Below are 24,503 nucleotides of genomic sequence, written 5' to 3'. Positions count from 1 at the left end.
GAGGGAGGATCAGCTGAGCCACATGGCTCCAGAACATGGGACGGCTGGTCCCCAAAGGAAGCTAAGGATGCTGTGACCCCAAAGAAGGGGAAGTGAATGCTGAACATGCAAAAATGCAGATATTCACTATGTCTCACATCATTCTTAGCATCCTGTGGTCCTTGTCACATTTTTAATGAACTGTGACCCCAAATTTTCCACCTTCTACCCTGTTGTCCTTTAACATTGAAATAAAATGACTTGAGCCCCATTACCGCATAGTAACCAAGCCCTTTCCACGATCTCTCTGAGGATTCCAAAGCAGGGCTTGCTGTCTTCCGAGTCAGGCCATGCCCAGCCTACTTCCTGGCTATCCCTGTATGCCCTTGGCCTCCGGGGCCATTGTTCTCTTTCTGTGCTTCTTTAGCTCCAAATCGAAACCTCTGAATCCCTCCATTGCCCCAAAGCTCTACTGACACCAGGCTGGGTGATGAACATTCTCTTCCCCTCTGCTGCCGGTAAAGACCTCTAAGTTAAGCTTCTTACACCCACGTTTCCACCCTAAACCGACACTAGAGGGGTGTATAGGTTTTGACATTTTTGAGAGAGAGACATGCCGTGTGGGGACTGTCCCTTACCGATGCACATGGAAGTCACGTAGTCATCTACTTCACTGTGCGAGGGTAGGATGGGATCTTTGGGGCTGCTCACCTTGGCATGCTTACCTGTCACTGGTGAGGAGTGGGGAAATCTGCAGAGGGCTCAAGGAGCACCTTGGGGGAAAGGAGTCAAGACTACGCTCCCCTTTCCTTCTCAAGTTCAGTGCTATTGGAATCTTTCTGATGGATCGAATTGGTCCAGATGGAAGACTACGGACTGGAAGGGACACTAAGCGCCCTCAAGAAGTAGCTCGCTGTGACCAAAGGGAGGTGACCCAGGCTAAACTAAAGGACCTAAGGGGAAACAGGAGGTCTGATGCAGCACGTGGGTGAGGCTGGAAACCCTCTGGTCTAAGCCATTGGTGTGGTACCGCGAAGGCTTCGTCCCGTAGGCGATGCATGAAGTTGCCTCGTGAAGTTCAGCCCAGACACCAGAGGCAGAAGACGCGATTATAGGAAGCCACCGCCCCCTAGCGGCTAGTCCTGGCATTCTGCGATACATTGCGGGTGCTACAGAGGTGGCGTTTGTACGCCAAGCTGGGGAACCCGTCATGCTGTTTGTGTGTGTGCATTTCAATCTACCCTTTAAAAAAGAAAACCCATAAATCCACTACTAACTATTGCCTCTAGGTATCTGCCCTTATTATTTCAGAGAAGTTGCAGACGCTTTGAAATGACAAGAGTTTTTCTTTAACATACCCTAGATGAAAGTTTGGGTATGGGTCCTTGGGTAGTTGGGTAGGAGTCCTTCCACCTCTGATCTGGTTAGGATGGGGCTTTTTCCTCCTTTTCGTCCCCCCCCCCACAGTTATGCAACCTATTTAATGTTTGTTTTCCCCTCTAGAAAGTAAGTTTCAAGGGGTGGAGTAGGGGTTGTTTGTCTTGCTTATTGCTATATCCTCAGACCCTAAAATAGTACTGGGCAGTCATTCATTAATTTGACAAATTGTCACGGAGTGCCCATCACATGCCAGGCCCTGTGCCAAGCATGGGGGGTGGCAGAGAATAACAGTTTGCCAAACACTGTCTGCTCTTACGGGACTTCTGTTCTAGTTGGGAGAGATGGGTAACAAACAGACATGTGGCACTGCAAGTGGCGCTGAATGCTCAGTGTGTAATGAAGCAGGCTCAGGGGGCTTCTACTCCACCGAGGCTGCTCAGGACTTTTTCTCTGACCCTCTGGCATTTGAGCAGGCACCTGAAGGGAGGGGGGGCCTGGGGAGAGTTGGGAGAGTCCAAGGCAAAGGTAAAGCCCTGCGGTGAGTGCATGCCTTGCTGTCCTCCCCACAAGGGGACACAGGTCAGCTTTAAGGTGGGAATTAGGGGTGAGCAAGAGGCCAGAGTGGCGGCAGGCAGTACAGGGGAGATTAGGGGTGAGGCTGGAAAGCGCTGGAGCCAGACCATGTGGGACCTTGGACACCACTCTAAGGACTTCAGCTTCGATTTTAGGTGGAATAGGAAGTGGTTGTAGGATTCAGAACAGAGTGACAGATCTTATCAATTTTTCCCCCAATACCTTCACTTGCCTTTTGTTAGGGTGGAAACTTACTAGATGTTCATGACAGGTCGGAGAAAGAATTCTCACACAGAGTTTAGGATAGAAATAAGTACAAAGTTTATTTATTTTCCCAAGAAAGGAAATAGAGGAGAAAGAGAGAGAGGCAGAGAGAGAGAAAGAAAGAAAAGAGAGAGAAAAGAAAGGAAGGAAGGAAGGAAAGAAAGGAAAGGAAAGAGAAAAAAGAAAAGAAAGAAAAGAGTGAGAGTGTGGCCACAGCACTGAAGAAAAGGTAGAGGGTAGTGCCAGGGAGTGGAGGAAAGGTGTTTGGCACTTTTATTTTATTTTATTTTATTTTATTTTATTTTTTTTGAGACAGAGTCTCACTTTTGTTGCCCAGGCTAGAGTGAGTGCCGTGGCGTCAGCCTAGCTCACAGCAACCTCAAACTCCTGGGCTCAAGCGATCCTCCTGCCTCAGCCTCCCAAGTAGCTGGGACTACAGGCATGCGCCACCATGCCCGGCTAATTTTTTGTATATATATTTTTAGTTGGTCAATTAATTTCTTTCTATTTTTAGTAGAGACGGGGTCTCGCTCAGGATGGTTTCGAACTCCCAACCTCGAGCAATCCGCCCGCCTCGGCCTCCCAGAGTGCTAGGATTACAGGCGTGAGCCACCGCGCCCGGCCTGTTTGGCACTTTTAAAAAATAAAAGTGAATTGTTTGTTTCTGCTCCGGCAGACTGATAACAGAAGTGGCTGTGAGATGTCAGGGAGTTCTTTGTTTCTTGTTCTTTCTCTGTGAGGCTGGATTATCTGAGTCCTTGGAATCTGGGTTTTTGGGGCAAGCACTGAGGCAGAGAGCTGGAGTGGGAAGTTCGCACCCCTCTTGTCTGCTTAGGGCTCTTCAGGACTGAGAAAACCAAGTCTTAGAGGGACCCAGTTAGACCACAGGTGTTTTAATTAAACAAAACAAAGGGAGCAGTTTTGTTGTGAGTTTATTTCCCTTGCTTTCTGTTTGATAGTTTAATTTTTCCTCTGTTAAATAGGTTATTAGTAAGACTTCCTTTCACCTTTATTTATTTATTTATTTATTTTTTTAATTTAAATTTTAAAGACTAGTCAAGTGCAGTAGTGAGGAGGGGGGAAAGTAGTAGAACAAGGAGTTCAATCTGTAACTGACTGTGAACAATCACGTGAGATAACTCACTACCTTCGGACCAGCCTTCCTTTCACCTTTAAAGTCTTATTAGCTAAAATAATCTGTCTGGCTCCTGTCCCAAGAAAAGCCTACAGAGGCTCAGGAGGGGAGCTAGGAGGCCAGAGGGGAGGCTCCTGCAGGAGGCCAGGGAGAGCTGCAGCATTGCATGGGCAGTGCTGATTCTCACACACCTGCACTTGAAGGCAGAGTCGACAGACCCAAGTGGGTAATTAGTAAATATTTGTTTGAATGGGCTGGGCACGGTGGCTCATGGCCATAATCCTAGCACTCTGGGAGGCTGAGGAGGGAGGATCGCTTGAGCTCAGGAGTTCGAGACCAGCCTGAGCAACAGCAAGATGTCGTCTCTACTAAAAATAGAAAAAAAATTAGCCAGGCATGGTGGCATGCTCCTATAGTCCCAGCTGCTCAGGAGGCTGAGGCAGGAAGATCCCTTGAGCTCAGGAATTTGAGGTTGGTCTGAGCTGGGCTGATGCCACTGTGCTCTAGCCTGTGCAACAGAGCGAGACTTTGTCTCAAATAAATCTTTTTAGCTTGAATTAATGTTGAATCATGAAACTCTCTACAGCTTGTCCCAACTCCCCCTGCTTTAGAAGAACTTTGCCTGTTGTCAGAGTCTGCACCCACCGCCTGTTCAGCTTCCTCCTGCCCCCGCCGTGCCGATGCCTGGAGAACTTTGAATCCTTTGGACTTGTCTTCAGGGAGCCTCCAAGGACTCCTCCAAACTTGGATGAGCATCCCAGTTCCATACCTTCACAGTGCCCAGTCTGCTATCTGGGCGGTGTCTGTCTCTGTCACCAGATCACCAGCTGCCCGAGGGTAGCAGCCCTATCTGTCCTGCTCCCAGCTGTGTCCCTGTCCCTAGTAGGAAGCCTGGCACACAAGAGTTGCTTGGTAAATAACTGCTGAGTGGTGAACTGGCCTACCCTGGTCCTTGGGCCTTTTGCCTCTACTTCCTGCCCAGTCTGAAGGGCTGGAAGCTGAAGCTGGACTCCAGGCCAGGAAGTCTCTCCCCATCCCCTCCTCCAGCCCCCAGGTCCTGTTCCCCTCTCACTTGAGCCCTGGCCTGGGCCTACTCAAGGCCTGAGAGGTCACAGGGAGCCTGGAACATGTCAAGATCAAACCTTCAGTTTCCAGAGTGCCCAGGGCGCCCTCCCACCTCAAAACTGAGACCACACAGCCACCCAGTGGTAATTTTTCTAAACTTTTGTTTATTTTTTAGCAATTGTCATGTTTAGAGAAGTAAATAACACATTTAAAAACCTTCTCAGGGCCAAAGGCTGCCAGAGTATTTATAAACACATGGGGTGGGGCGTGGCAAGACATGAGGGTCTGGGGCTTTGGGACTTCTGGGATTCCACCCAGACCCCTGCCCCAGGCCCTGAGCCAGGCTCGGATGCTGATGCCAGCCACCAGGACTGTCCCACCGGCCACAGCACGGGCTCAGGGAGTATCGGGCAGCCTTGGGGCTCTGCTCAGTGGGCCTGGTGGGAGACCCTCTAGCTGACCTGTGGCCCCGCCTCCCGCCCAGGGGCTCCCCACACCCCACAGGCCAGCTCAGAGGGGCCTCTGGGAAGCACCGGAGGACAGGGGCAGTATGGGGGACACAGGAGCTGGGACAGAGGCCGGAGATGACCTGGCCTGCCCGGGGCGGGATAGACGCACGCGCACACACACACAAACATACACACTGTACCTTCACAGAGAAATCGCAAGGGGGGAGATTGTGTGTGTGTGTTTTATTGTCTTCTAAGTCTTCATGTCTACGGTGTTATTTTTTGCTATTATTTTTTGTTTCTTCGACAGTGACATAAACTGAGGTAAACATCTGTGACCAACACCTCTCCTAAGGGGGCAAAGGGTCCCAGCCCGACCAGCAGAGGAGGCAGCGGCAGAGCCCTGACCTGCGATCCGGTTCTGCCCTTGGGTCAGGCTTGTCGCCGCCCTCCTGGCCCCTCTGCAAATGAGGGCTGAGCTACATCACTACGGTCCCTTCCCGACTCTAACATACTAGGTACTACGACAAGGGAGTCGACTCCCAAACAGGATCTTAACAAAGAGAGGGGGGTGTGCACGCAAGGGACATCTACTGTGGAATCTCGCTTCCTTGTTATTGCAGGAGAGATCAGGATGTCGCGAGGCCTAAGGCAAAAGGAGAAGTCGCGGCTGGGAGAGATGGCCCGGCTGGGCTTCAGGTGGGCTGGGGCAGTGACAGGGCCTTCTCGGAGACTTGGCCCTTGGTGGGAGGGGGGGTCTGCTACTTACCTGGCATGTGGAGGACCCCATGCCCATGGGGAGGTGGGGTCTTGAGAGGAGTGGGCATACCTGGGAGAGGGGCCAGGCCCTGGGGCAACCGCACACTGTTTGTAAACTGGACCCGGGCAGGGCAGGGGGACCTATAGCCCTTGTTCGAGGTGGGAATGAAGGGTGAGCAGAGAGGTGGGGGCTCCAGGCCAGAAAGTGATGGATGTCCACTCTGGCCAGCCTGGTCCACCAAGGAGGCCCCTCAAATGCCCCAGAACCCCAGGAGGGACCCAGGCAGGGGCAGCCCAGGACAGTTGCTAGGGCACTGTCAGACACAGAGGCCAGCTTCACCTGTGCTGAGGTTATTGTAGGGTCCCAGGCCACTACAGAGAGGGCAGGAGGTCCCCATGAGGGAGCGCTGGGTGAGGCTGGTTCCTCCTGTCTGTTTTGCTGCCTGGGGGCCTGGACCAACCAGCAGGCACACCCTGCCGGATTCCCTGAGGGCGGGGGAACTGCAGGCCTGGCCACCCTCTGACCACGGCCTGGTGAGAAACCTGGGCAGGGGGCAGTGGCTGAGGCATTGGGACGCGCAGTCACGGGAACACACATGGCTGCGCACACCTGTTTTCACACGTCCATGGCCCCCCGTTCTCGTGCCCACACACACGGCTCCTGCCACTCCAGTACCAGAAACATGGTAGATTGAGGATGATGGGGTCAGCCTGGCATTGGAGGGTGGCTTGTTTGACCCCAATAAAATCTCAGAAGAAATTCCTGGCATAAGTCCCCTCCTGCCTGCTGGAAGCCCAAGCTGCTCTGTCCAGGCTGGGGCAGTGAGGACTGGAAGAGGCCCCAGGGCCTGGAGAAGATGCAGCTGGCAGGGGGGCTGGGCCCAGCCCCTGGCTCTGCACTTGCTCCTGGCCCTAAGGATGCAGGGCAGCGAGACCCCTGCCACGAGAGCCCTTCTATCCCGGGGACTTGTCAGGACAGTCCCTTGGGCCGGAGGGGATGGGAGAGAGCTCTGCCTCTCAGTGGCTACTGGCCCACCGCAAGCTGCCTTCCTTACTGGGCTCAATGTCCTCGCCGGTGGAATGGGGGCGTGGGGGTCACTAGATTCTTGGGGCCCGTACATACAAACACACCTATGCGACAACCAGACATTTGCTACATTTTCCAGGGCTTGGCGGCTGCCTCCCCTCGTTGCCTTGCTCCCAGCCAGTGCCTGGGGGAGGGGAGGGGCTTTAAGCCCCTTCCTTGCCCAACGTTTCAGTCCCTTTCTGTGCCCAGGGTGGGAGAGGGGTGGCCGGGAGTGCAGGAATTGGGTGGGACTGCAGGATGATCTGCCAGGGGTGTGAGGGCCAAGAAGGAGCAACTAGTTGGGTTCCAGGGCTCAGGGAGGTGTCCGGGAGTCTGGCCCCGCCGCTCCCTCGCGCCTGGCGTGTGTTGTGGGCGGGGCTCTGAATGCTCGGGTCCGCGGGGCGGGGCTCCTCTGGGCCGCGGCCCCGCCCACCAGGCGGCTTCGGAGGTCTTTGGTGGCTATCTCCCCAGCCCCACGCGGGCCGGACGGCCGGACCCGCAGCCAGCGGTCCTGCCTAGTCTACCCGCAACGCCCTCCAGCCCAGCGGGGGCCGGTCGCTTTCCTGCCGGCCGCGGCACCGGCTCGGAGCAGGCCCGGGGCGGCTCCCCCGCTGCGTGCCCGCCCCGGGAGGGCGGCGGGGGCGGCTCAGACGCAGATCTCGATGGCCGTGGCCAGCACCACCTGCCCTTTGCTCTTGTCCGGGCGGCCGTCGGTCCTGCCGGGGGGTGCCGGCGGAGCCAGGCCGGCCTCGGGCACCGGCACGGGCACGGGCACCGGCACGGGCACGGGCACCGGCACCGGCCCGACGGCAGGGGGCGCGGGCCGGGAGCCGCTGCCGCTCTCGGTGAGCACCGTCCGCTTGAGCGGCCCGGGCGCCTCGAGGCGCAGCGGCCCGGCGGCGGGCAGGCGGTCCCCGGGCGGCTTGCGCGCGCGGTGCGAGGGCCGGCGCCGCAGCTCGGACGTGAGCTCGTGCTTGAGGAAGCGGAAGACCTCCTTGGCCGGTCCGCGGCGCTCGGGTTCGAGCGCCAGCAGCCGCTGGAACATGCGCAGCGCCGGCTCGGTGAAGCGGCGCCACTGCGACGGCAGCCCCGGCAGGCGGCCCCGCTGCCAGCGCACGAACTCCTCGAAGAAGGCGTCGGCGCCCGACGCCGCCTCCCACGGGAAGTTGCCCGTGAGCACGCAGAAGATGAGCACGCCGAAGGCCCACACGTCCACGCCCGTGTCCACCGCGAAGCCGTCGGCGCGGCCCGCCTGGCACACCTCGGGCGCCGTGTAGGGGATGGTGCCGCTGACGCGCTTCACGCGGCAGCCCACGCGGCGGGTCATGCCGAAGTCGGCCAGCTTCACGCGGCGGCACTCGCGGTCGAACAGCAGCACGTTCTCGGGCTTGATGTCGCGGTGCACCAGCTGCCGCCCGTGCATGAAGTCCAGCGCCAGGCCCAGCTGCTGCACGCAGCGCTTCACCGTGTCCTCGGGGAGCCCAACCTGCGGCGGGGCGGCGGGGCGGGGCGGGGCGCTCAGAGGTGGCCTTCCCCGGCGCCCCGTGCCCCAGTTCCTTCCCGTCCCAGCTGCCCACACCCCATCCCACACGCCCAGCCCGGCCTCTCCAGCTCCCTCTCCGTCCTGCCCATTCTTGCCTCCCACCCTTTCCCGGTAACCTCAGCACCCCAAGGAAGGAGGAGCGCTCGCTGGTGCTGCGCTAAGCGGCCTTTCAGCACTGTCTTCATCAGACCCTCGCGGTGGCTATTCCCCTGGGGGGACATGGAGGCTCCAGGAGTCTCATCACTTAGCCAGCAAATGGCAGAGCGGATTCGAACGTAGCGCCTGGATCTCCCCCACTCCTGCTAGCTCCAGGGTCACCTGCTGTGGGGCCTCCTGCCCAAGGGGACCTGACACCTCCCCTCCAGTGCAGTTCCAGAGGAAGGCGCTGTTGGACCCTATCCCCTCATTCTGGCTGTTTCCTTTCGTGCTTATCTCAATCTGATGTTGTCTGGAGCGGCTTGTTGTGGGTGTCTTTCCCCACTAGGACAGGGGCAGGGCCCTTGTCTTCACTGTGCGTCCCTGGCCCCCCACTAGTAACTGACATACAGCAGGCACTCAATAAATACTGATTGACCACACACATACACTCTTCTGTCACTGTGCTACCCTCCTAATACCTGCGGAGGGATGATGTCAAACAGGTCCCCAGCGGGCGCGTACTCCTGGGCGAAGACGTAGCAGTCCTCCGTCTCGAAGACCACGTCAAAGACCTTGATGATGAAAGGGCTGGAGGACAGGCTGTTGGTGATGCTCACCTCCCGCAGGAAGTTCTTCAGCTTGGTTTTGTTCTTGTTCACGAACTTCAGTGCCATTTTGGTGCCTGATGGGAGTGACGGCAACGGCAGTGAAGCCCCTCTCCCTGCTGTCCTGCACCCGGCACGCCCGTGCCTGTCTGCACAGCCTGTCCTAGTGACAAGGCACAACCTGGGGCCCAGCCTGCAGGACTGTCCTCATTTTCCAGATGGGAGACCCAGCAAAAGGAAAGGACTTGCCCAAGGCCCTGCAGCAAGGCAGGATCACCTGGGTCCCCTACCCCCAGGCTGCACCCTCCATGACGGGGTGGTGAGGAGGGCCTGCCGCATCCTCCACCTGCTCTCGTTTTGTCCTGCCATACTGTATGCTTATTTATCTTGTCTGTGCCCCTGAGCGCAGGGACCTCTGTCTTGTTCCCCGCTGTGTCTCCAAAGTCTGGCACATAGTAAGTACTCAGCAAGTGTCTGTTAAAGGGATGAATGAATAAGAAGAAAGGAGATACTTCTAGACACACATCCCCGACTCTGTGCTTGGGCAGGTGTCTGGGCCCACCTGGTGCAGCTGTGCGACACGCATGCATGTGTCCACAGAGCACTCACGCATCGCAGGCCCTGCCTCCAGCACTTCGCATTTACAAGCCATGCTCCATAAGGGGGCAATAATATTACCCTGTTTGACAGAGAAGGAAACCAAGAGAGGAAACCAAGAGAAGGAAACCAACAGAGAGGTCAATCACTTGCCCAAGGCCACATAGTAAGCAAGTAGCAAAGCTCAGGTGACCCTACATCCAGTGCTCCTCTTGCTGCCCTTGGTTGGCACAGAGCCTCCTGCCCCAGCTGGCTGAGTGGGCACCACAGTGAGCCTCCAGCATGGGGGGCCACCCCGCTCAGTGGCTAAGCGAGAAGGCTCTGGAGCTGACCACTGGGGTTTCATCCTAGTTCCAACCCTCTGTAGCTGTGTGACCTTGGCAAAGTGACCGAATCTGTCCAAGTCTTACCATCCTTATCTGAGAAATGGAGATGGCTATACTGACCCCACAGGCATCTCCCTCCACCATTTAGGTGTGGAGCCTCGTTCTGAGCACCCACCCTCAGCTCTCTGTCCACCTCCTCAGGGGCAGCTATTGTGGGTATGATGCTGATTTCACAAACACAGCTGCCAGCCCTGTCCTCTCCCCTGGGCTGCAGAGGCCCCTGGGCATGTCCCCCAGCTTCCTTCTCTTGCCCCATCTGCCCGGTCTCCTCCTCCCTGGGCTGCGTCAGGCCTCATCCTGTCCACCAGGCCCCTGGCTCTGCCTCCTTGCTGGCCTCCTGGCCCCACGGAGAGAACTGGAGAGCCCCAGTCATGCCCCCCACCCCGACCTAAAACCCTGTCCCCTGTAGACACTGACCTGTGCCCTTGTAGGCCACCAGATCGACCTTCCCATAGGTGCCTTTGCCCAGTTCCCGGACAAGTTCATAGTGCTTGGTGACGTCGCTGGCTGCCAGTGTGCGGAGGGTCAGCGCCTGCATGTCTTCAGTGAGAAGGGGCACGCCAGCACCAGGCCCAGGGGCGGTCCCCGGCCCGCAGCAGGGCAGGGAGTGGGGCGGCTCAGGCTCTGGGCAGCCCACGCTCATCTTCTCCCTGTTGGGGTGGTGGCATGAAGTGTGTCAGCAGGCCAGGGCTCTCCCCCCATTCCCCAGCACCCAGAAATCTTGAGGCTGGGCCCAGATGCCAGGCCCAAGATGACCACAAGGGGGCGAGAAGCATCCTCCCGAAAGGGCCGAGCCTGAGCCAGCATTCCCCAAGACAGTCACTGTCCCTGCCCGCACACTTGGGTACCACCAGCCCATCTGCCTCATGCTGTCACCCACACGGCGTCAGGCAAGGCCCCTGTGTTTATGTCACACAGACACAGCCAGATACTGAGTTCACACGAGTGCGCCCATTCACAAGCATCAGTGAGCACCCACTGTTTGCCAGGGCTGTCCAAAACCCTGGGGACACATCGCTCAACACACGGCTGTGAATCCCTGGCTTACACTCCAGAGGGAGACGGGCAGTAAACACAGTGACACGTGAAGGGGAGGTCTGAGGCAGCGGCTGCCGCGTCAAACACCTCGGCCACACGACAAGGCACGGCCACACGCCAACGCAGCCTGGCGGGGCCTCCCCCAGCACAGACGCACACAAGGCACACGCACTGCAGCTGCAGTCCCGGCCCCCCAGCCCCTGCCCCCAGACACAAGGCCAGAGCACCCACCTCACAAAGACCCAGCCCAGTGGCATCAACATAGCTCACAGCAACCTCAAACTCCTGGGCTCAAGGGATCCTCTCGCCTCAGCCTCCGAGTTGCTGGGACTACAGGCACGAGCCACCATGCCCGGCTGATTTTTCTATTTTTTATAGCACTGGGGTCTCACCATGTTGCTCAGGCTGGTCTTGAACTCCTGACCTCAACAAATTCTCCCACCTTGGCCTCTCAAAATGCTGGGATTACAGGTGTGAGCTACCACACCCAGCCTGGGACCTGACTCTTGAAGGCTCTGAGTGGGTGACAGTGAACTAACTCTCCATCTGGGGCCTTCACTCCTTCTTTTATCCCTTATTTTTCATTTTCCCAGTTTTATTGAGGTATATTTGATGTGCAACAAGCTACATGTATGTAAAGCGTATGATCTGATGAATTTTGACACATGTATATATTTATGAGGCCATCACTGTGATCAGATCACAGACATATCCATCGCCCCAATGCTTCCTTCCGTCCCTGTATATGCCCCTGTCCCTCCCCAGCCCTGTCTTCCAGGCAGCCACTCTGGGGCCTTCCTTTCTTATCTGTAAAGTGGGGGTGCAGGAGCTGAGCAGTTCCCGGGTGCAGGTGTGCGTGTGCATGTGCAGTGGCAGGAGAGGCCTCCAGCTGCTGGGTGCCTGCCTCCCAGTGCAGCCTCCCTCTGTCCTTCCCTCACTCCCTTCTCCCTCTAATCCCAGATGCATCGCCCTAGCACCCCAGACTGCCCCTCAGCCCCCCCCCCACTCCCTGAAGGACAGCCACCACAGTGCCATCTGGGAGGAGGCTCAGATTGGGAGCCAGATAGCCTGGGTCTAAATCCCCACTCTCGGTCACTTGCTAGCTGGATATCCTTGGGCAAGCTACTTCGTCCCCCTGTGCCTCAGTTTCCCCATCTCTAAGAAGGATATAATAACAGCACTTTCTCCCCACGGGCTGTTGTGAAGATTAAGTAAGTTAACAGACGCGAAGCACCTGGTGCCCGGCACACAGTGGGTGTCTGCGGGTGCCGGTGTTGAACTGCTGCTAACACTGTTACCCCTGCTGTCCCCGGCTGAGCAAGGGCTGCTGGCCGTGGCCGGAGGGCTGGGGAGGGGAGCACAGAGTCCTCATCCTGCATCCTGGCCCAGCAGCTCTCTTCCAGGCCCCAAGCACCCCCTGCACCCCCCCCCCCCCCCCGCCTTCCCCTTCGCTCCGGCACGACCCAGCCTCCCACTTCACACGGAGAGGAGGAACATCAGGAGGAACTTCCTGGCCTCCCACCCAGCCCCAAACGGAGCTCCATCTGCATCGTCCTCTCAGCTGGCTGGGGAGGAGGCACCCCTCCCCCCAGCTCCCACCCTCTGCTTCCTCGGGATCCTCTGCCCGTCACCCCTCTGCCCACCCCTTCCCTTCGCTCATGAGCCCGCCCATCTCCCCTACTCTAGCAGAACCCCCACCACCCCCCTCCACCCCATCCCCCGCCCAGCTACTTACTGCCTTTGCTTTCCTAGTCATTTCAACCTGAACGGGTGCCAGGGACTCTGGCTGAAATGCCACATACTGTCCTCGGAGAGTCTAGTCTGTAGCCTGCCCCAGCCCACGTCACAGGCCCACGGCAGCCCGGTCCCGCGTGCCCTTCCTCTCTACCCTCGGCGTGCTGACCCGAACGCGGACATGGCCCCTGTCGCCAGGTCTCCATGCAGTCCCAGCTCTGGCTGCACAGCACTGGGTCTGCCCTGGGCTGCCGTGGGGCGGCATCTCTCCGTGACAGTCTCTCCCTGGGTTCAGGGGCTGGAAAAGGTCTGCTCTTCCAACCGCAGTCAAACGTCCAGCCTGGGTGAGGAGGCTCCTGAGCTAGGAAACGGAGGCAGCTGCCGCAACGCCAGCAGAGACGGGCACGGCTGTTCCTGTGCAGCATCCTCAGGCCAGAGTGTCCTTGGGCCCTTTCTGCGTGGAGTGGGGCTGTCCCCGGGGGTTCAGATGAGTGCACAGCCCTCTTTGCCTCCAGCTCCTCCCCCGCCCGCCAGGGACAGACGCCGGCTGCTCTGCTGACCTACTTCTCCTGAGGTGTGTGGACTCCCCGAGGGCTGCTGAGGTGGGCGGGCCACGTGCGTGCAGCACATGTGTACACATGTGTGCAGCTCTCCTGCCTTGGGCTTTGGCCCTACCAGGTCACTTCGGGCTCTTCTGCATTCGCTGGGCGCTGGACTGGCAGCTGCCAGTGGCTACCAGCCCTCCCTCCCCCAGGGACTGGGTGCCTGGCTCCTCCCTGCACCCATGGCCTCAGCTGCCCAGGAAGGCCCTGGGTGGGGCGGGGCACAGCCATGTAGGCAGGTTTGGGCCCCACGTGTGCCCCTCCCCCCCAGCTGCAGCCCCCGCTCTGCCCACTACTCCACACAGCTGGTCCACAGCTCTGGTGTCCCCTATTCCATATCCTCACAGCTCCCGACCAACCTCTCCTGCCTGTTTCACTCTTCCCGGCCTCATTATTCTGAGCTCCTGCTCCTCCAGGAAGTCCTGGAGGGGTAGTCTCAGCTGTGTCCCTCTCTGTCCCATCAACCAGCCAAGAGCTCCCCAGAGGCAGGGGCTAGACCAGGTTCAACCCTCTCTTTCCTTGGTTCCGTAGGGTCCAGTTTTGGGGTTCTCCCCACCACCCCTCCTTCCCCCTTCAGGCCTATTCTCTGCAAGGTGTCAGCAGGAGACAAGGAATTAATCCACACGCCTGCGCGTCATCCCCCAGGTACACGCTGCCTCTGACCCAGTTCCGACACACGTGACTTGAGAGGCGCAGTGGGGAGTGACGGGAACAGCACGGGCCTTGAGGCTTGCAGGATTGGCCTTGATCTTAACGTGCGCCACTTTTTAGCTGGGTGACCTTGAGCAAGTCACACCACTTCTCTGAGCTTCAGCTTCCACATCCACATGATGAAGAAAACAGTAACAACAGCAGTTATAATAATGGCACCAACATTTATAGGACGTACGGCATGCTAGTCCCTGTTCTAAGGACTAACTCAATCTTCACAACTCTAAGAACCAGGTATTATTATCATTCCCACTTTGGAGAGGAGGAAAGCAAAGCACAGAGACTATGCAACTGGCCCAAGGTCACACAGCTAGCAACGGCATTGGCTCCAAAGTTGGTGCTTTTGATCACTGTGCTTTCCCAAGGATGCTGGGACCATCTCCCCCCATCCGTTAGTAGCCAAGTAGGGAAGAAGAGGACAGAGTCTCAGTGGGAACTTGATCCTCCAAGTATTTTATCATCACTTTCGTCACTGCACCCACTTCCAGCAGCAGCTGTGGGCTTGATGGCTGTGAACTTGCCAACACCCAGCAGGGGAGGCCTCTGCTGACCTTGTTAGAGCCGTGCAGTCGGCCCCGCCCCCGCCCACACTCAAGCTGCTGGGCCCCCACCTTGCACCTCAAGCGTGTGTCCTCACTGGCCCCCAGGGAGGCCTCCACCTGCTATGTGTGCTGCTGAGCGCGGGTGGGGTCCCCCAACTTCACAGCAGAAGTTGTGGCTCTGCCACATGCTGGGAGGGCCACCGTGGTTGGGGAGGGTTTCCCAAGGGAGGGGCAAGACCGAACCGCCTACCACTTCCTCTTGCCGGGCGGCTGGAGCTGGGAGCCATGGGAGCCACCCGTATGCAACTACAGTGACCTCATCACCCAGCTCAGGCCTACTTTGGAACCCCAGGTCCCCACCACACATCACAGTGCTGCCAGCTTGGCCAAGTTTCTCACTGAGGGCTCACAAGAACCCTAAGACTGGGGCAAGATGGTTCCTAACTTTAAAAAACAGCTTAATTGAGGTGTAACTTACATACCACAAAACTCGCCCATGGAGCGTACGATTCAATGATTTCAGTAAATGTACAGAGCTGTGCAACCCTCGCCATGGTCGAGCGATGCTGTGTTACAGACGAAGCACAGAGGCCCAAGAGGTTGGTGATCTGCCCACAGTCGTAGCAGAGACAGCCACTGTCCACCAAAAATGTGTGTTTCCTCTTCTCTACTACAAAGTCGCTGCTGGAAAGTGGCTGTCCAGCAGGGAACTACGTTCTCAGCCTCCTTTGCATCTGGGGCAGCCACGTGACTGCCTTTCCCCACGGGGCTGTGAACAGAAGTGGTGTGTGTCCCTGCCTGCCTGGGGCTTCCAAGAACTGGGGAAGCTTCCCTCTAGTCTCTCTTCTTCTGCGTGATGGCTTGCTGCAGAGCACTGCAAACCATAAAAGGTGGTGAAGCCACAAGACAGGAGGAGCCTAGGTCCCCAAATCATGACAAGGAGGATTACCCACTCTTCACTGTCACGTGAGCCAGAAGGAAACTTCTATTGTGTTAGCTGCTGAGATGGGAGCTTGTTTGTTTCAGCAGCAGGCACTGCCCCAACTCAGAGGTTATGTCGTAGGTAAGCAAAAGAGCTAAGATATGACCCTCATTGTGTTCAACTGCCCAGAATGTGGCCAGAGAAGGATAACCAGGATAACACTGGGGACCAAGTGACAAGAACCCAGTGACAGGAGTGGGTGGAGGGTGACCAGCCTGCAAAGAGAAGGGGGCCTGCTCTTATCCTGTCTTGCAGGAGGAAAATCACCCTAGCAAATGTTTACTGAGCATTTAACACATGCCAGGTGCTGTGGATTCAATCATAGAATAATCACCACAACCCTGAGCGGTAGGTACGACTATTATTATTATCCTTGTTTTACAGAAAGGGATACTGCTATGGTTTGAATGTCCCTCTAAAACTCATGTTGACATTTAATTGCCATTGTAACCGTATTAAGAGGTGGGACCTTTAGGAGATGGTTCAGCCATAAGGGCTCTGCCATGATCTCAGGAGAGGGTTCCTTAGAAAAAAACGAATTTGGCCCCTTTTGGCCAGTCCCTCCCTCCCTCTCTCTTTCCTTTCCACCATGAGAGGATATAGCAAGAAGGTCCTCACCAGATGCCGGCACCTTGATCTTGGACTTCCCAGCCTGCAGTACTGTGAGAAATACATTTCTGTTCATTATGATCACCCAGTCCAGGCTATTCTGTTACAGCAGCACAGAATGGACCGGGACAGATGCGGAGGCACAGAGGGGCTGAGCACCTGCCCAGGTGAGTAGTTAGCAGTGCTGGGACTGACCTCCGGCCATCAGGCCTCAGAGCCCACGCTCTTCCGCACTGTGTCCTGCGAGGCCCCTAAAGCCAGATCAGACAGGCAGCGGCTCAAAATAAGACGCGGCGGGGCGGAAGTGCGTCCTCGCTGCAGGGTAGAAGCAGAGGCTGGATGCTCATCTGTTGGGGAAGCAGTGGGGACGAGGTCGGATCTAGTGATGCCAGCCAGGCCTTTCTGGTTCTCTCTCTGGGATGCTAAGATCCTCTGCCCCCATGTCCAGTCCCCTCCCTCAGAGCGCTGGACCTGTGCTGCTGTGCTCCTGGCGTGGGTAAACTCCAGGGGTATCCCTAGCAAAGCCCTGGCCTGGAAGGATGCCACTGACTGGTCACTGCTCCTCACTTCACAAATCCCTGTGGAAAACAAACGCAGGCTTGTGATGGTATTCCAGGCCCCAGGGGGCGGACAGGGAGCACCTCAGACCGCTCTCACCTGCTTCACTGTGCTCCTCTGTAAAGCAACGGGGGCTGGGGCCTGTGTGACTGAGCCACCCTCCACCCCTCCACATGCCCTCACCCGCCTCTACGTTCCTCCCCCAGTCCTTCTGATGTACGTGGTTGGAGAAACTGATTTACGATCAGATTTGATCCAATCCTTGACTCGCTCACGCATTTTCCATGGTTGCTTGAATGGGCACATGATGTTTCTCCCGCTCAGCACCAATGCCCCTTGCCTTGGGTAATGGCCCTCTCTCACCCACGTGGTTCAGCACAGGTGTCTCCACCCAGGCCTGGCCAACCAGTGGACCCATCCCATCATCTGCCAGGCCACTGTGACTGGTTCAGAGATGAACAAGTGACCGAAGGTGACCCACAGAGATCTAGGACTAGGACTTTTGTTATAGCCATCAGGAAAGAGGTATCCTCTCACCTTGGGATGCAAAACTAGGGGACACAAGTCTGGAGTTGCTGGGGGTTGGCTTTGCCACCATGCAGAGGGGGTGGGGGGACCCGCTAGAGAATAAAGCAACAAAGCTAAATAGAGATGAGAGAAAGGTGGAGAGATTTCTGATGACTTTGAGCCCGGATCCAGGCACATCTAAAGCCAATTATGCTCCTCGACATTTGTTTCATGAATGAATACACTTCCTTTTTGGCTTAACTAAGCTCGTTTGACTTGGGTTTATGTAACTTGCAACCCACTCGGGCCAGGCACTGTGCTGGGTGTTGGCATGGGGTGTAGGTTAGAGCAGTGCACCAGACAAATGGGAATGCGTCTACAAAGCAGGGTGGCAGTGAAAACACCGACACAGGACAATAGTCAGTGCTCCAGCATTTCCACGGAGGGTCCTTGGAATGGCAGTGGATATCAGGGTGGCTTCCGGTAGAAGGTGACACCTGAATAGGCCTTGAAGGGGATTAACCACCCAGCAAGAAACCTAAGAACTCCTTGAAAGCAAGCCCCATCCATGCCTTAATCATCTTGCTATTCCCAGCACTTAGCCAGGGTGTGACAAATGCCGAGTGATTAATTCTCTACGTGTTTGGGAAATTGTAACTTTTTATATCTTGGCTTTCCTGAATGTGACCCTATAGGGACATAGCTATTTTCTCAGGGACCTGCATGAAGTATCATTCGCACCATTTTACAGATGCAGAGTCTGATGGCCGGGAAGGAACAGTTATTGGCTCAAAGGCACGTAGAGTGGCAGGGCCGGGCTAGAGGCTGGAGCACCCATGGGACAAGGTGCTGTCTCCCTCTAACAGCCCCGGCCCCAAGCACAGCACAGATGGGAGTGGCTGTGAGTAACCCTGGTCACTGTGAACAGAGAGGCTGGAGTGCTGTCATGAGACTCACGATGATGACAGGGAGGAAAGTGATGATAAATTGCTAACACTTAGGGAACCCCTGTCATATGCCAAGTGCCTCATGTAAGTGAACTCATTGAATCCTCACAATATCCTATGACATGGGGACTATCGTTGGCCCCAATTTACAGATGAGGAAACTGAGGCACAGAGCAGTCATATCACTTGCTCAAGATCATCCATCCAGTAAGTGGCAGAGCCAAGATTCAAATCCAGGCATCGTCGCTCTGGTGCCCAGAAGCTTAACCACTATGCTTTGCTGTCTCTAAAATGATACACTAAAAATTGCCATTTATTTTATCAATGTGCCAAGGCTTTACATTGCTGCTGCCATTCAATCTTCACAGCAACCCATTTTGTAGATAAGGACACTGAGGGTCAGAGAGGTTAAACAACTTGCCCAAAGTCATTCAGCTCCTGAGTAGCAGCGCCAGGCATTGAACCCTGAACATCCCCCTGCTCTACCTCCGCTTCTCTACTCTTGGTCTCAGGTTCACAGCACCGGCCTCCCTCCAGCCCCATAGTCTTCAGCACCACAGGCATGGACAGCACCCAGGCCAGCCCAGCACCAAGGGCAAGGTGGGAGGTGGCTGCAGGAGCACAGGGGGCCGGCCAGGCAGGAGAACTGCAGCAGAACTGGAACTCAGGCCCCCAGGGCGGAAAGGTACATACGAATATGCTGCCATTCATTTAACCAAACTCCTACTATAGAGACTGGGGTGGCAGCTACCCTCTCACTACTACTATAAACAACGTACAGAAGCCTTGCACGGAGCTGTTTTGCAGTGCACAGGTGTATCTGTATGATAGAGTCTATAAATAGGCTTGCTGGGTTAAAGTGTGGGTGCATTTGGAATTTCTGGAGAGTGTCCGATGGCCCCCAGAGAGCTGTGCCATTGGCCTTCCCCCAGCCACATAGGAGAGGGAACACAGCAGCTGCCCCCAGCTCCCTGGCCATCTCTGGGCCTCTGTATCACTCTGGGATGAGGCCAGACAGTCTCAGGTATGTAGTAAGCTACCTTGAAATGAAGGGAAATAAGGTTTCTCATTTGCATGTATTTGCATAAAATAACTTTAGAATCAACACCAGACATTAAGAAAGGTGTTTGCCACCCTGGCCACTCCTCATCACTCACTCCCACTGGTCACCTCATCACCTCTCAGCTTCTGCAGTACCTTCCTAGCTGGTCCCCTGCCCGCCCCCACAGTCCATTCCTGACACAGCAGCCAGGGAGTGTCACATTACCCCCAGGCTCAGCACCTTCCACGGGCTCCCATCTGGTTCCAAAGCCCTCCACTGACCCTCTGACCTCCCTCCCCACACCCCACTCAGCACACTGGTCTCCCTGCTGTCCCCTGAACATGCCAGCCTCCTGCCTGGGGGCTGTTGCCTCTGCCTGGACACCTCTACCCTCTGATAGCCACACAGTTTCCTCCAAGTTCTGCTCAAATGACATCTTCTCAACTCAGGCCGCCCTACTGCACTCCTGACCCCCATACCCTGCTCTGTGTTTTCCCAGTAGAACATATCACTTTCTAATGCATTATGTAACTTGCCGACTTCTGACATCCATCCTGCCTGTCTCTTTCCCCCAGTCGAACGGAAGTAGCTGGAGGGCAGGGACTTTGCTGTCTGGCCTAGTTCACTGCTGCATACCACTCTGGCTAACTTGGTGCCTGGCACCTAGTAGGCACTTAATAAATATTTGTCGAATGAATGAATGAACAAATGACCTACTAGGGAGAAGGGTGGGGACCGAGGGAACAGAGGAAGGGTAGGAATGAAACTTTTCACTTGGTACGGTCCTATTGGGTCCAGGGAGCAAAAGGAACCAGGTGTGGTTGGGGACCAGACAAGGCCAAACTCCTGAGAGGGACCAGAGGAGGATGACTGGTCCATCTTGGCTGCCCTGAATGACCACAGTGGGTCACTGTGCTCAGGAATGTGGGGGCATCTGGGAGCCCCCTAACACCCTGCCTGAAGAGGAACCTCCCTCTATGTCCCCAAAGTGAATGTCCCAGCCTGGCTCTCTGCCTCTAAACACCTCACCTGAAGGATGTCCCCAGCCTCCCATCGCCCCTGGGCTCAGCACTTCAGTACAGAAATCTGTCTGCCTGCACGTGGACTCCTCTATTCACTGCCAGGGAGCAGGGGACCCAGAGCTGCTGGGAAAGACTCTGGCCTGTGCCCTGGTTGTCAGGGAGCCCTGGCCATCCCCTCTCCTCCTCAGTCTTCCAGTCTATGAAGTGAGCCAAGCTACTGGTTCTTATTCCTTCGTGGGTCACCATAAGGCCCAGGACCTTGTCCCTTGACAAATGTTCCCATGTAACACATGCATTATTCTACACTCAACATCAGAAGGACTGGGGCTCTGGATAAGGCCTCTTCCCCTCCTCGGTCCTTCGACACAAATCAGACTCCACCAAACATTCTATTCTGGTTCAAGAGGAGAAGGAGGAAGAGAACATTCTCAAATCTCCTCCTCAGAGGGCACAGATTCAGGCTCCACCCCTTAGCTGTGTGACCTCGGGCAGGTTGTGCCACCTGCCTAAGGCTCAGTTTGCCCATCAGTCAAATGGAGCTGAGAATGCCTGTTTAACATGATGGGCACATAGCAGATGCTCAGCAAGTTTGCTGGACGGCGGGGCCCAGGACCTTGCTTCTGCCGTTGACCCTGCAGGTGAGCTCGGGTGAAGCCATACCCTCACTGTGCCTTGGTTCTCTATTCTATAGGTGAAGACCATTTAGCTCTGCTAAATCTTACCCCTAGGACCCACTGGAGCCGGCAGGGGCTGTGGGGATCGTCTGACCCAGCCACCCCATTTCCCAGGATTAAGCCTCAGAAACCAGAACCCAATATCCTCCTCACTGCCCTCCCCCGCAGGGGCAGCCTGGGTTCCCTGTGCTCTGAGGCCCCATGTTTGGCTCCAGGCCCTGCCTCAGCCTCCCCTCCCAGCTGGTGTACAGTGCGCCCCTTTCTCAGGGCACATCCTTGGTGGCTATTAATAGCCTGTGACGCTGCCTGCCTGCAGCTGGTGCCCAGAGCTAGAACAGGCCTCCAGTCTCTTCTAGCCCACCCCAGCAGGGCCCTGGAGGAGGTGAAAGCCCTGGGGCTGGCCCTCCTGGCCACTTGAGGGCCCAGGGCCCAAGGTGGCCCCTGGGGGCATGGGGGGGGCAGTAAGCTGGAGAGGTCTTCCCAGCCTAGCTGCACGGGGAGGCTGGCACTCAGGGGTGTCAACAGGAGTGGAGGGCAGAGAGCACGTGGTCACCCACCACTGGCTGACAGGCCAGGGGCCTTGGCTGGGTGTCCACCAGGGACAAGTGGTGGCCTCCAGAGAGCTGGCTGAGCGAGCAGAGACTCCCAGGAGAGATGGGCCCTTCCTCAGCCGCAGCCCTCACTCCCTGCCCTCCCCAAGCTCCAGCGCAGGTGCGGGTGGTACAGCCACTCACAACCAGGAAGCTTTGGGCAGGCCACTTATTGCCTGTGGGCCCCCACCTCCTCAGCAGCGACATGGGGACAACAGTGGTGCAGGCTGAAGTATTATTAGCGATAGCCGACACAGACAGCTTAAAGTATAAGCACTTAATATATACTGACTCATTTAAACCTCGCAACAATCTGAGGAATAATAATAGCAGCTATTATTATTCCCATGACATCTCTTATAGCGGTGGTCCCCAATCCCCCAGGCCCTGGCCTGTTAGGAAGGGGCCACACATCCCCGCCTGAGCTCCGAGCCACCTGCCCCATCCGTGGAAAAATTGTCTCCCATGAAACTTAGGAACCCGGGGCTGCACGGCAGGTGAGCGGTGGGCAAGCGAGCCAAGCTTCGTCTGTACGTACAGCCGCTCCCCTCCACCTGAGCACCCCCTTCCCTGGTCCGTAGAAAAACTGTCCTCCGTGAAATGGTCCCTGGTGCCAAAAAGGTTGGGGACTGCTGTCTCACAGCTCAGGAAACTGAGACTCGGAGAAGGGACGATTAAGTTGTATGACCAGTGTGTCACAGCTAGGAAGCGGCTTAGAGGCGATCTGTCTGGTTCCAGAACATTTAAGAAATATCTGTTGAGCACCTACTCTGGGCTGGAGGCAGACAGGGACAGAGACGGTAAGAGACGTGTGTGCGACAGTGATGTCCTGAAGGGAAAGCTGGGCGGGCAAGGGCGAGGACGCTGTCGTGGCGGTCAGGGTGAGCCCCGGTGAGAGGGCTGCAAGGACGTGGGCGCTGCAGGGGACAATGTGGAGTGTGGAGGCCCGGGGCAAGGGCAAGGACACTGTCGTGGTGGTCAGGGTGAGCCCCGGTGAGAGGGCTGCAAGGACGTGGGCGCTGCAGGGGACAATGTGGAGTGTGGAGGCCCGGGGTGTGGGGGGTGGCTGCCAAGTGGTGGGTGAGGGGCTGGGGGCAGGAGACAGGGTAGAGGTGAGGAGGGCTGGCCCATCTTACGAGCCAATGTAGGACGTGTGGAGGCCACAGCGGGGACCTGGCTTTCACTCCAAGTGAGATGCAGGCCCAACCCCAGGCCCGGGTAAACCCTTCCTAAAGCCAGCCCGTGCACCGCGCCCTGGGAGGTAGAGAGACATGGACCTGGCCTGGGCCTTGCACTCAGGGACCCTGAGGCCAGCCACAGTGGCACTGCACCACTGTCCTTGGAGGAGGGGGTATGGGAAGACCAAAACTTAGAACAGCTTGGACTCAGCCCTAGAAAGTGAGAACAAGAAGGAAGTTTACAGCCAAGGAACCTTTAGTCCAGTCCTCCCCTGGACAGAAGGGTAAACTGAAGCCTAGGGAGCAGCCCTCCCCCAAGAGTCCTCAGTGAGACCTGTGCCTGGAAACCGGGACTTCTGCTCCTGGGCAACTGGGACAGTGAAAACAGGTTTTTGGTGGCTGAATGCCTCTAGCACAGGGTGAGGGTGCGAGATGATGGAGCTAGGAGTGGAAAGTAGGAGCAAGCTGGAGAAGTTCGGGCACACTTTACCACGGAGCGCTGCCAATCCCGGACGGACGCTGCTCTGTGCATGTTCTAAGCTGGCCGTGGGGGAGGCAGGGAACACGCGTATGGCAGAACACACGAAGGTCACCCACTGAGCAAACATTTTTCTAGTCTCTATCCTGGACCTGCAAACCCAGATGCCAGCAGCAGGGGCCAGTGGGTCATATAAATAGAGGCTTCTGGGGGAGCCCCGGGGCCAGAGCCACAGCTTCCTCTCTGCTGTGAGCAGAGGCCTGGGGCAGAAAGGCTGGGGAGATGTTCGGAACAGAACACAGCCAGGGCCCAGTCTGGGTCCTCCTTTAGGCTGGCCTTGCCCTGTGGACTGTGTGAATGGTAGAAAGGTGGACAGAATCTTCCCTGAACCCCAGATATGGAACTGTCAGCCCTGAGCCTCCATTTTTTTAATCTGCTAAAGTGGGGCTAACATCCCCTTTCTGCTCAGGGATTTTGAGGATGTATATTAACAGCAAACCCTTCATGGGTACTAGATGCCATTCATAGCACCCTACAAACATCCATTTGTGTACTCCTCAAAATGACCCTACAAAGCAGATACTAATATCATCCCCCTTTTCTACAGATGAGGCATCCGAGGCACAGAGAGGTTAAGCACCTTGCCCAAGGTCACACAGCTAGAGATTGGGTCTAGAGCTTGTGCTTTTCACCACTAAGCCGTGTCAACTGTGGGTCCCACTGTGCCTCCTAGAGACACTTGGGGTCAGGGCTGGCAGGCACCTGAGCTGCAAAGGTGGGAGGGTCTCCTCCCTGCAAGGCCTTGAGCCCTGGCTTAGCGTCAGAAGCCCCTTCCTGCTCCAGCAGGGGCCCTAACAGACTCAGGAAAGCTGCCTTGGAGGCAGTGGGGGCCAGGAGCCGCAGCCTCTCTGGGGCCGGGAGGAGGAGGCAGCTCTGTCCTGTCCAGCACCACTCCTGCCCTGTCTCCCTACCCCTCAGGGCCATCCCAGTGCCCAGAGGCAGTTGGAACATTCTGGGCCCCACCAGTGACTGCCTCAAGCCACAGGGAAGGAGTGCTAATGCGGTGGGAAGTCACAGCAGGTCCCCTGGCCTTGATCAGCTCATCTGCATACCCCAGCAGGGTGTGACAGAAATACTAAGAGCAAACACTTAAGCAGCAGGCACAGCTAAAAGCACTTTACCTGTAACAGATTCATTTAATCCTCACAACAACTTTAGGAGGTAGGAGCTATTATTATCTCCATTCTGTACCAGAAGAAACTGAGGCACAGAGGATAGCTGACTTGCCCAAGGTCACGCAATGAGAGAACAGTAGAGGCGGGATTCGAACCCTGGCAGCCTGCTGCAGGT

The 24,503-nt window shown here is 56.6% G+C and overlaps 1 protein-coding gene across 3 annotated transcripts in view; it reads right to left on the bottom strand.

The window, feature by feature from the left end:
- Positions 1-4,551: 4,551 nt before the first annotated feature.
- The window catches only part of SBK1 (SH3 domain binding kinase 1), a 51,343-nt gene continuing 31,391 nt past the window's right edge, over positions 4,552-24,503 (bottom strand). For 2 of the 3 annotated variants that reach the window (XM_012759359.3, XM_012759358.3), the window contains exons 2-4: positions 10,357-10,589; positions 8,831-9,033; positions 4,552-8,156 (exon numbers count right to left, since the gene is read on the bottom strand). In XM_012759359.3, coding sequence (XP_012614813.1) covers positions 7,317-8,156; positions 8,831-9,033; positions 10,357-10,582 — 1,269 coding nt within the window. In that variant the 5' untranslated portion in view covers positions 10,583-10,589 and the 3' untranslated portion in view covers positions 4,552-7,316. Of the gene's footprint in view, positions 8,157-8,830; positions 9,034-10,356; positions 10,590-12,712; positions 22,654-24,503 lie in introns of those variants that run through there. The other variant, XM_012759360.3, reaches the window with a different exon arrangement.

Source organism: Microcebus murinus, chromosome 19 (genome assembly GCF_040939455.1).
Source record: "Microcebus murinus isolate Inina chromosome 19, M.murinus_Inina_mat1.0, whole genome shotgun sequence".
In the NCBI taxonomy this organism is placed as follows: Eukaryota; Metazoa; Chordata; class Mammalia; order Primates; family Cheirogaleidae; genus Microcebus; species Microcebus murinus.
The sequence above is the reverse complement of the archived record's forward strand: the minus strand, read 5'-3'. Positions and strand labels throughout refer to the sequence as shown.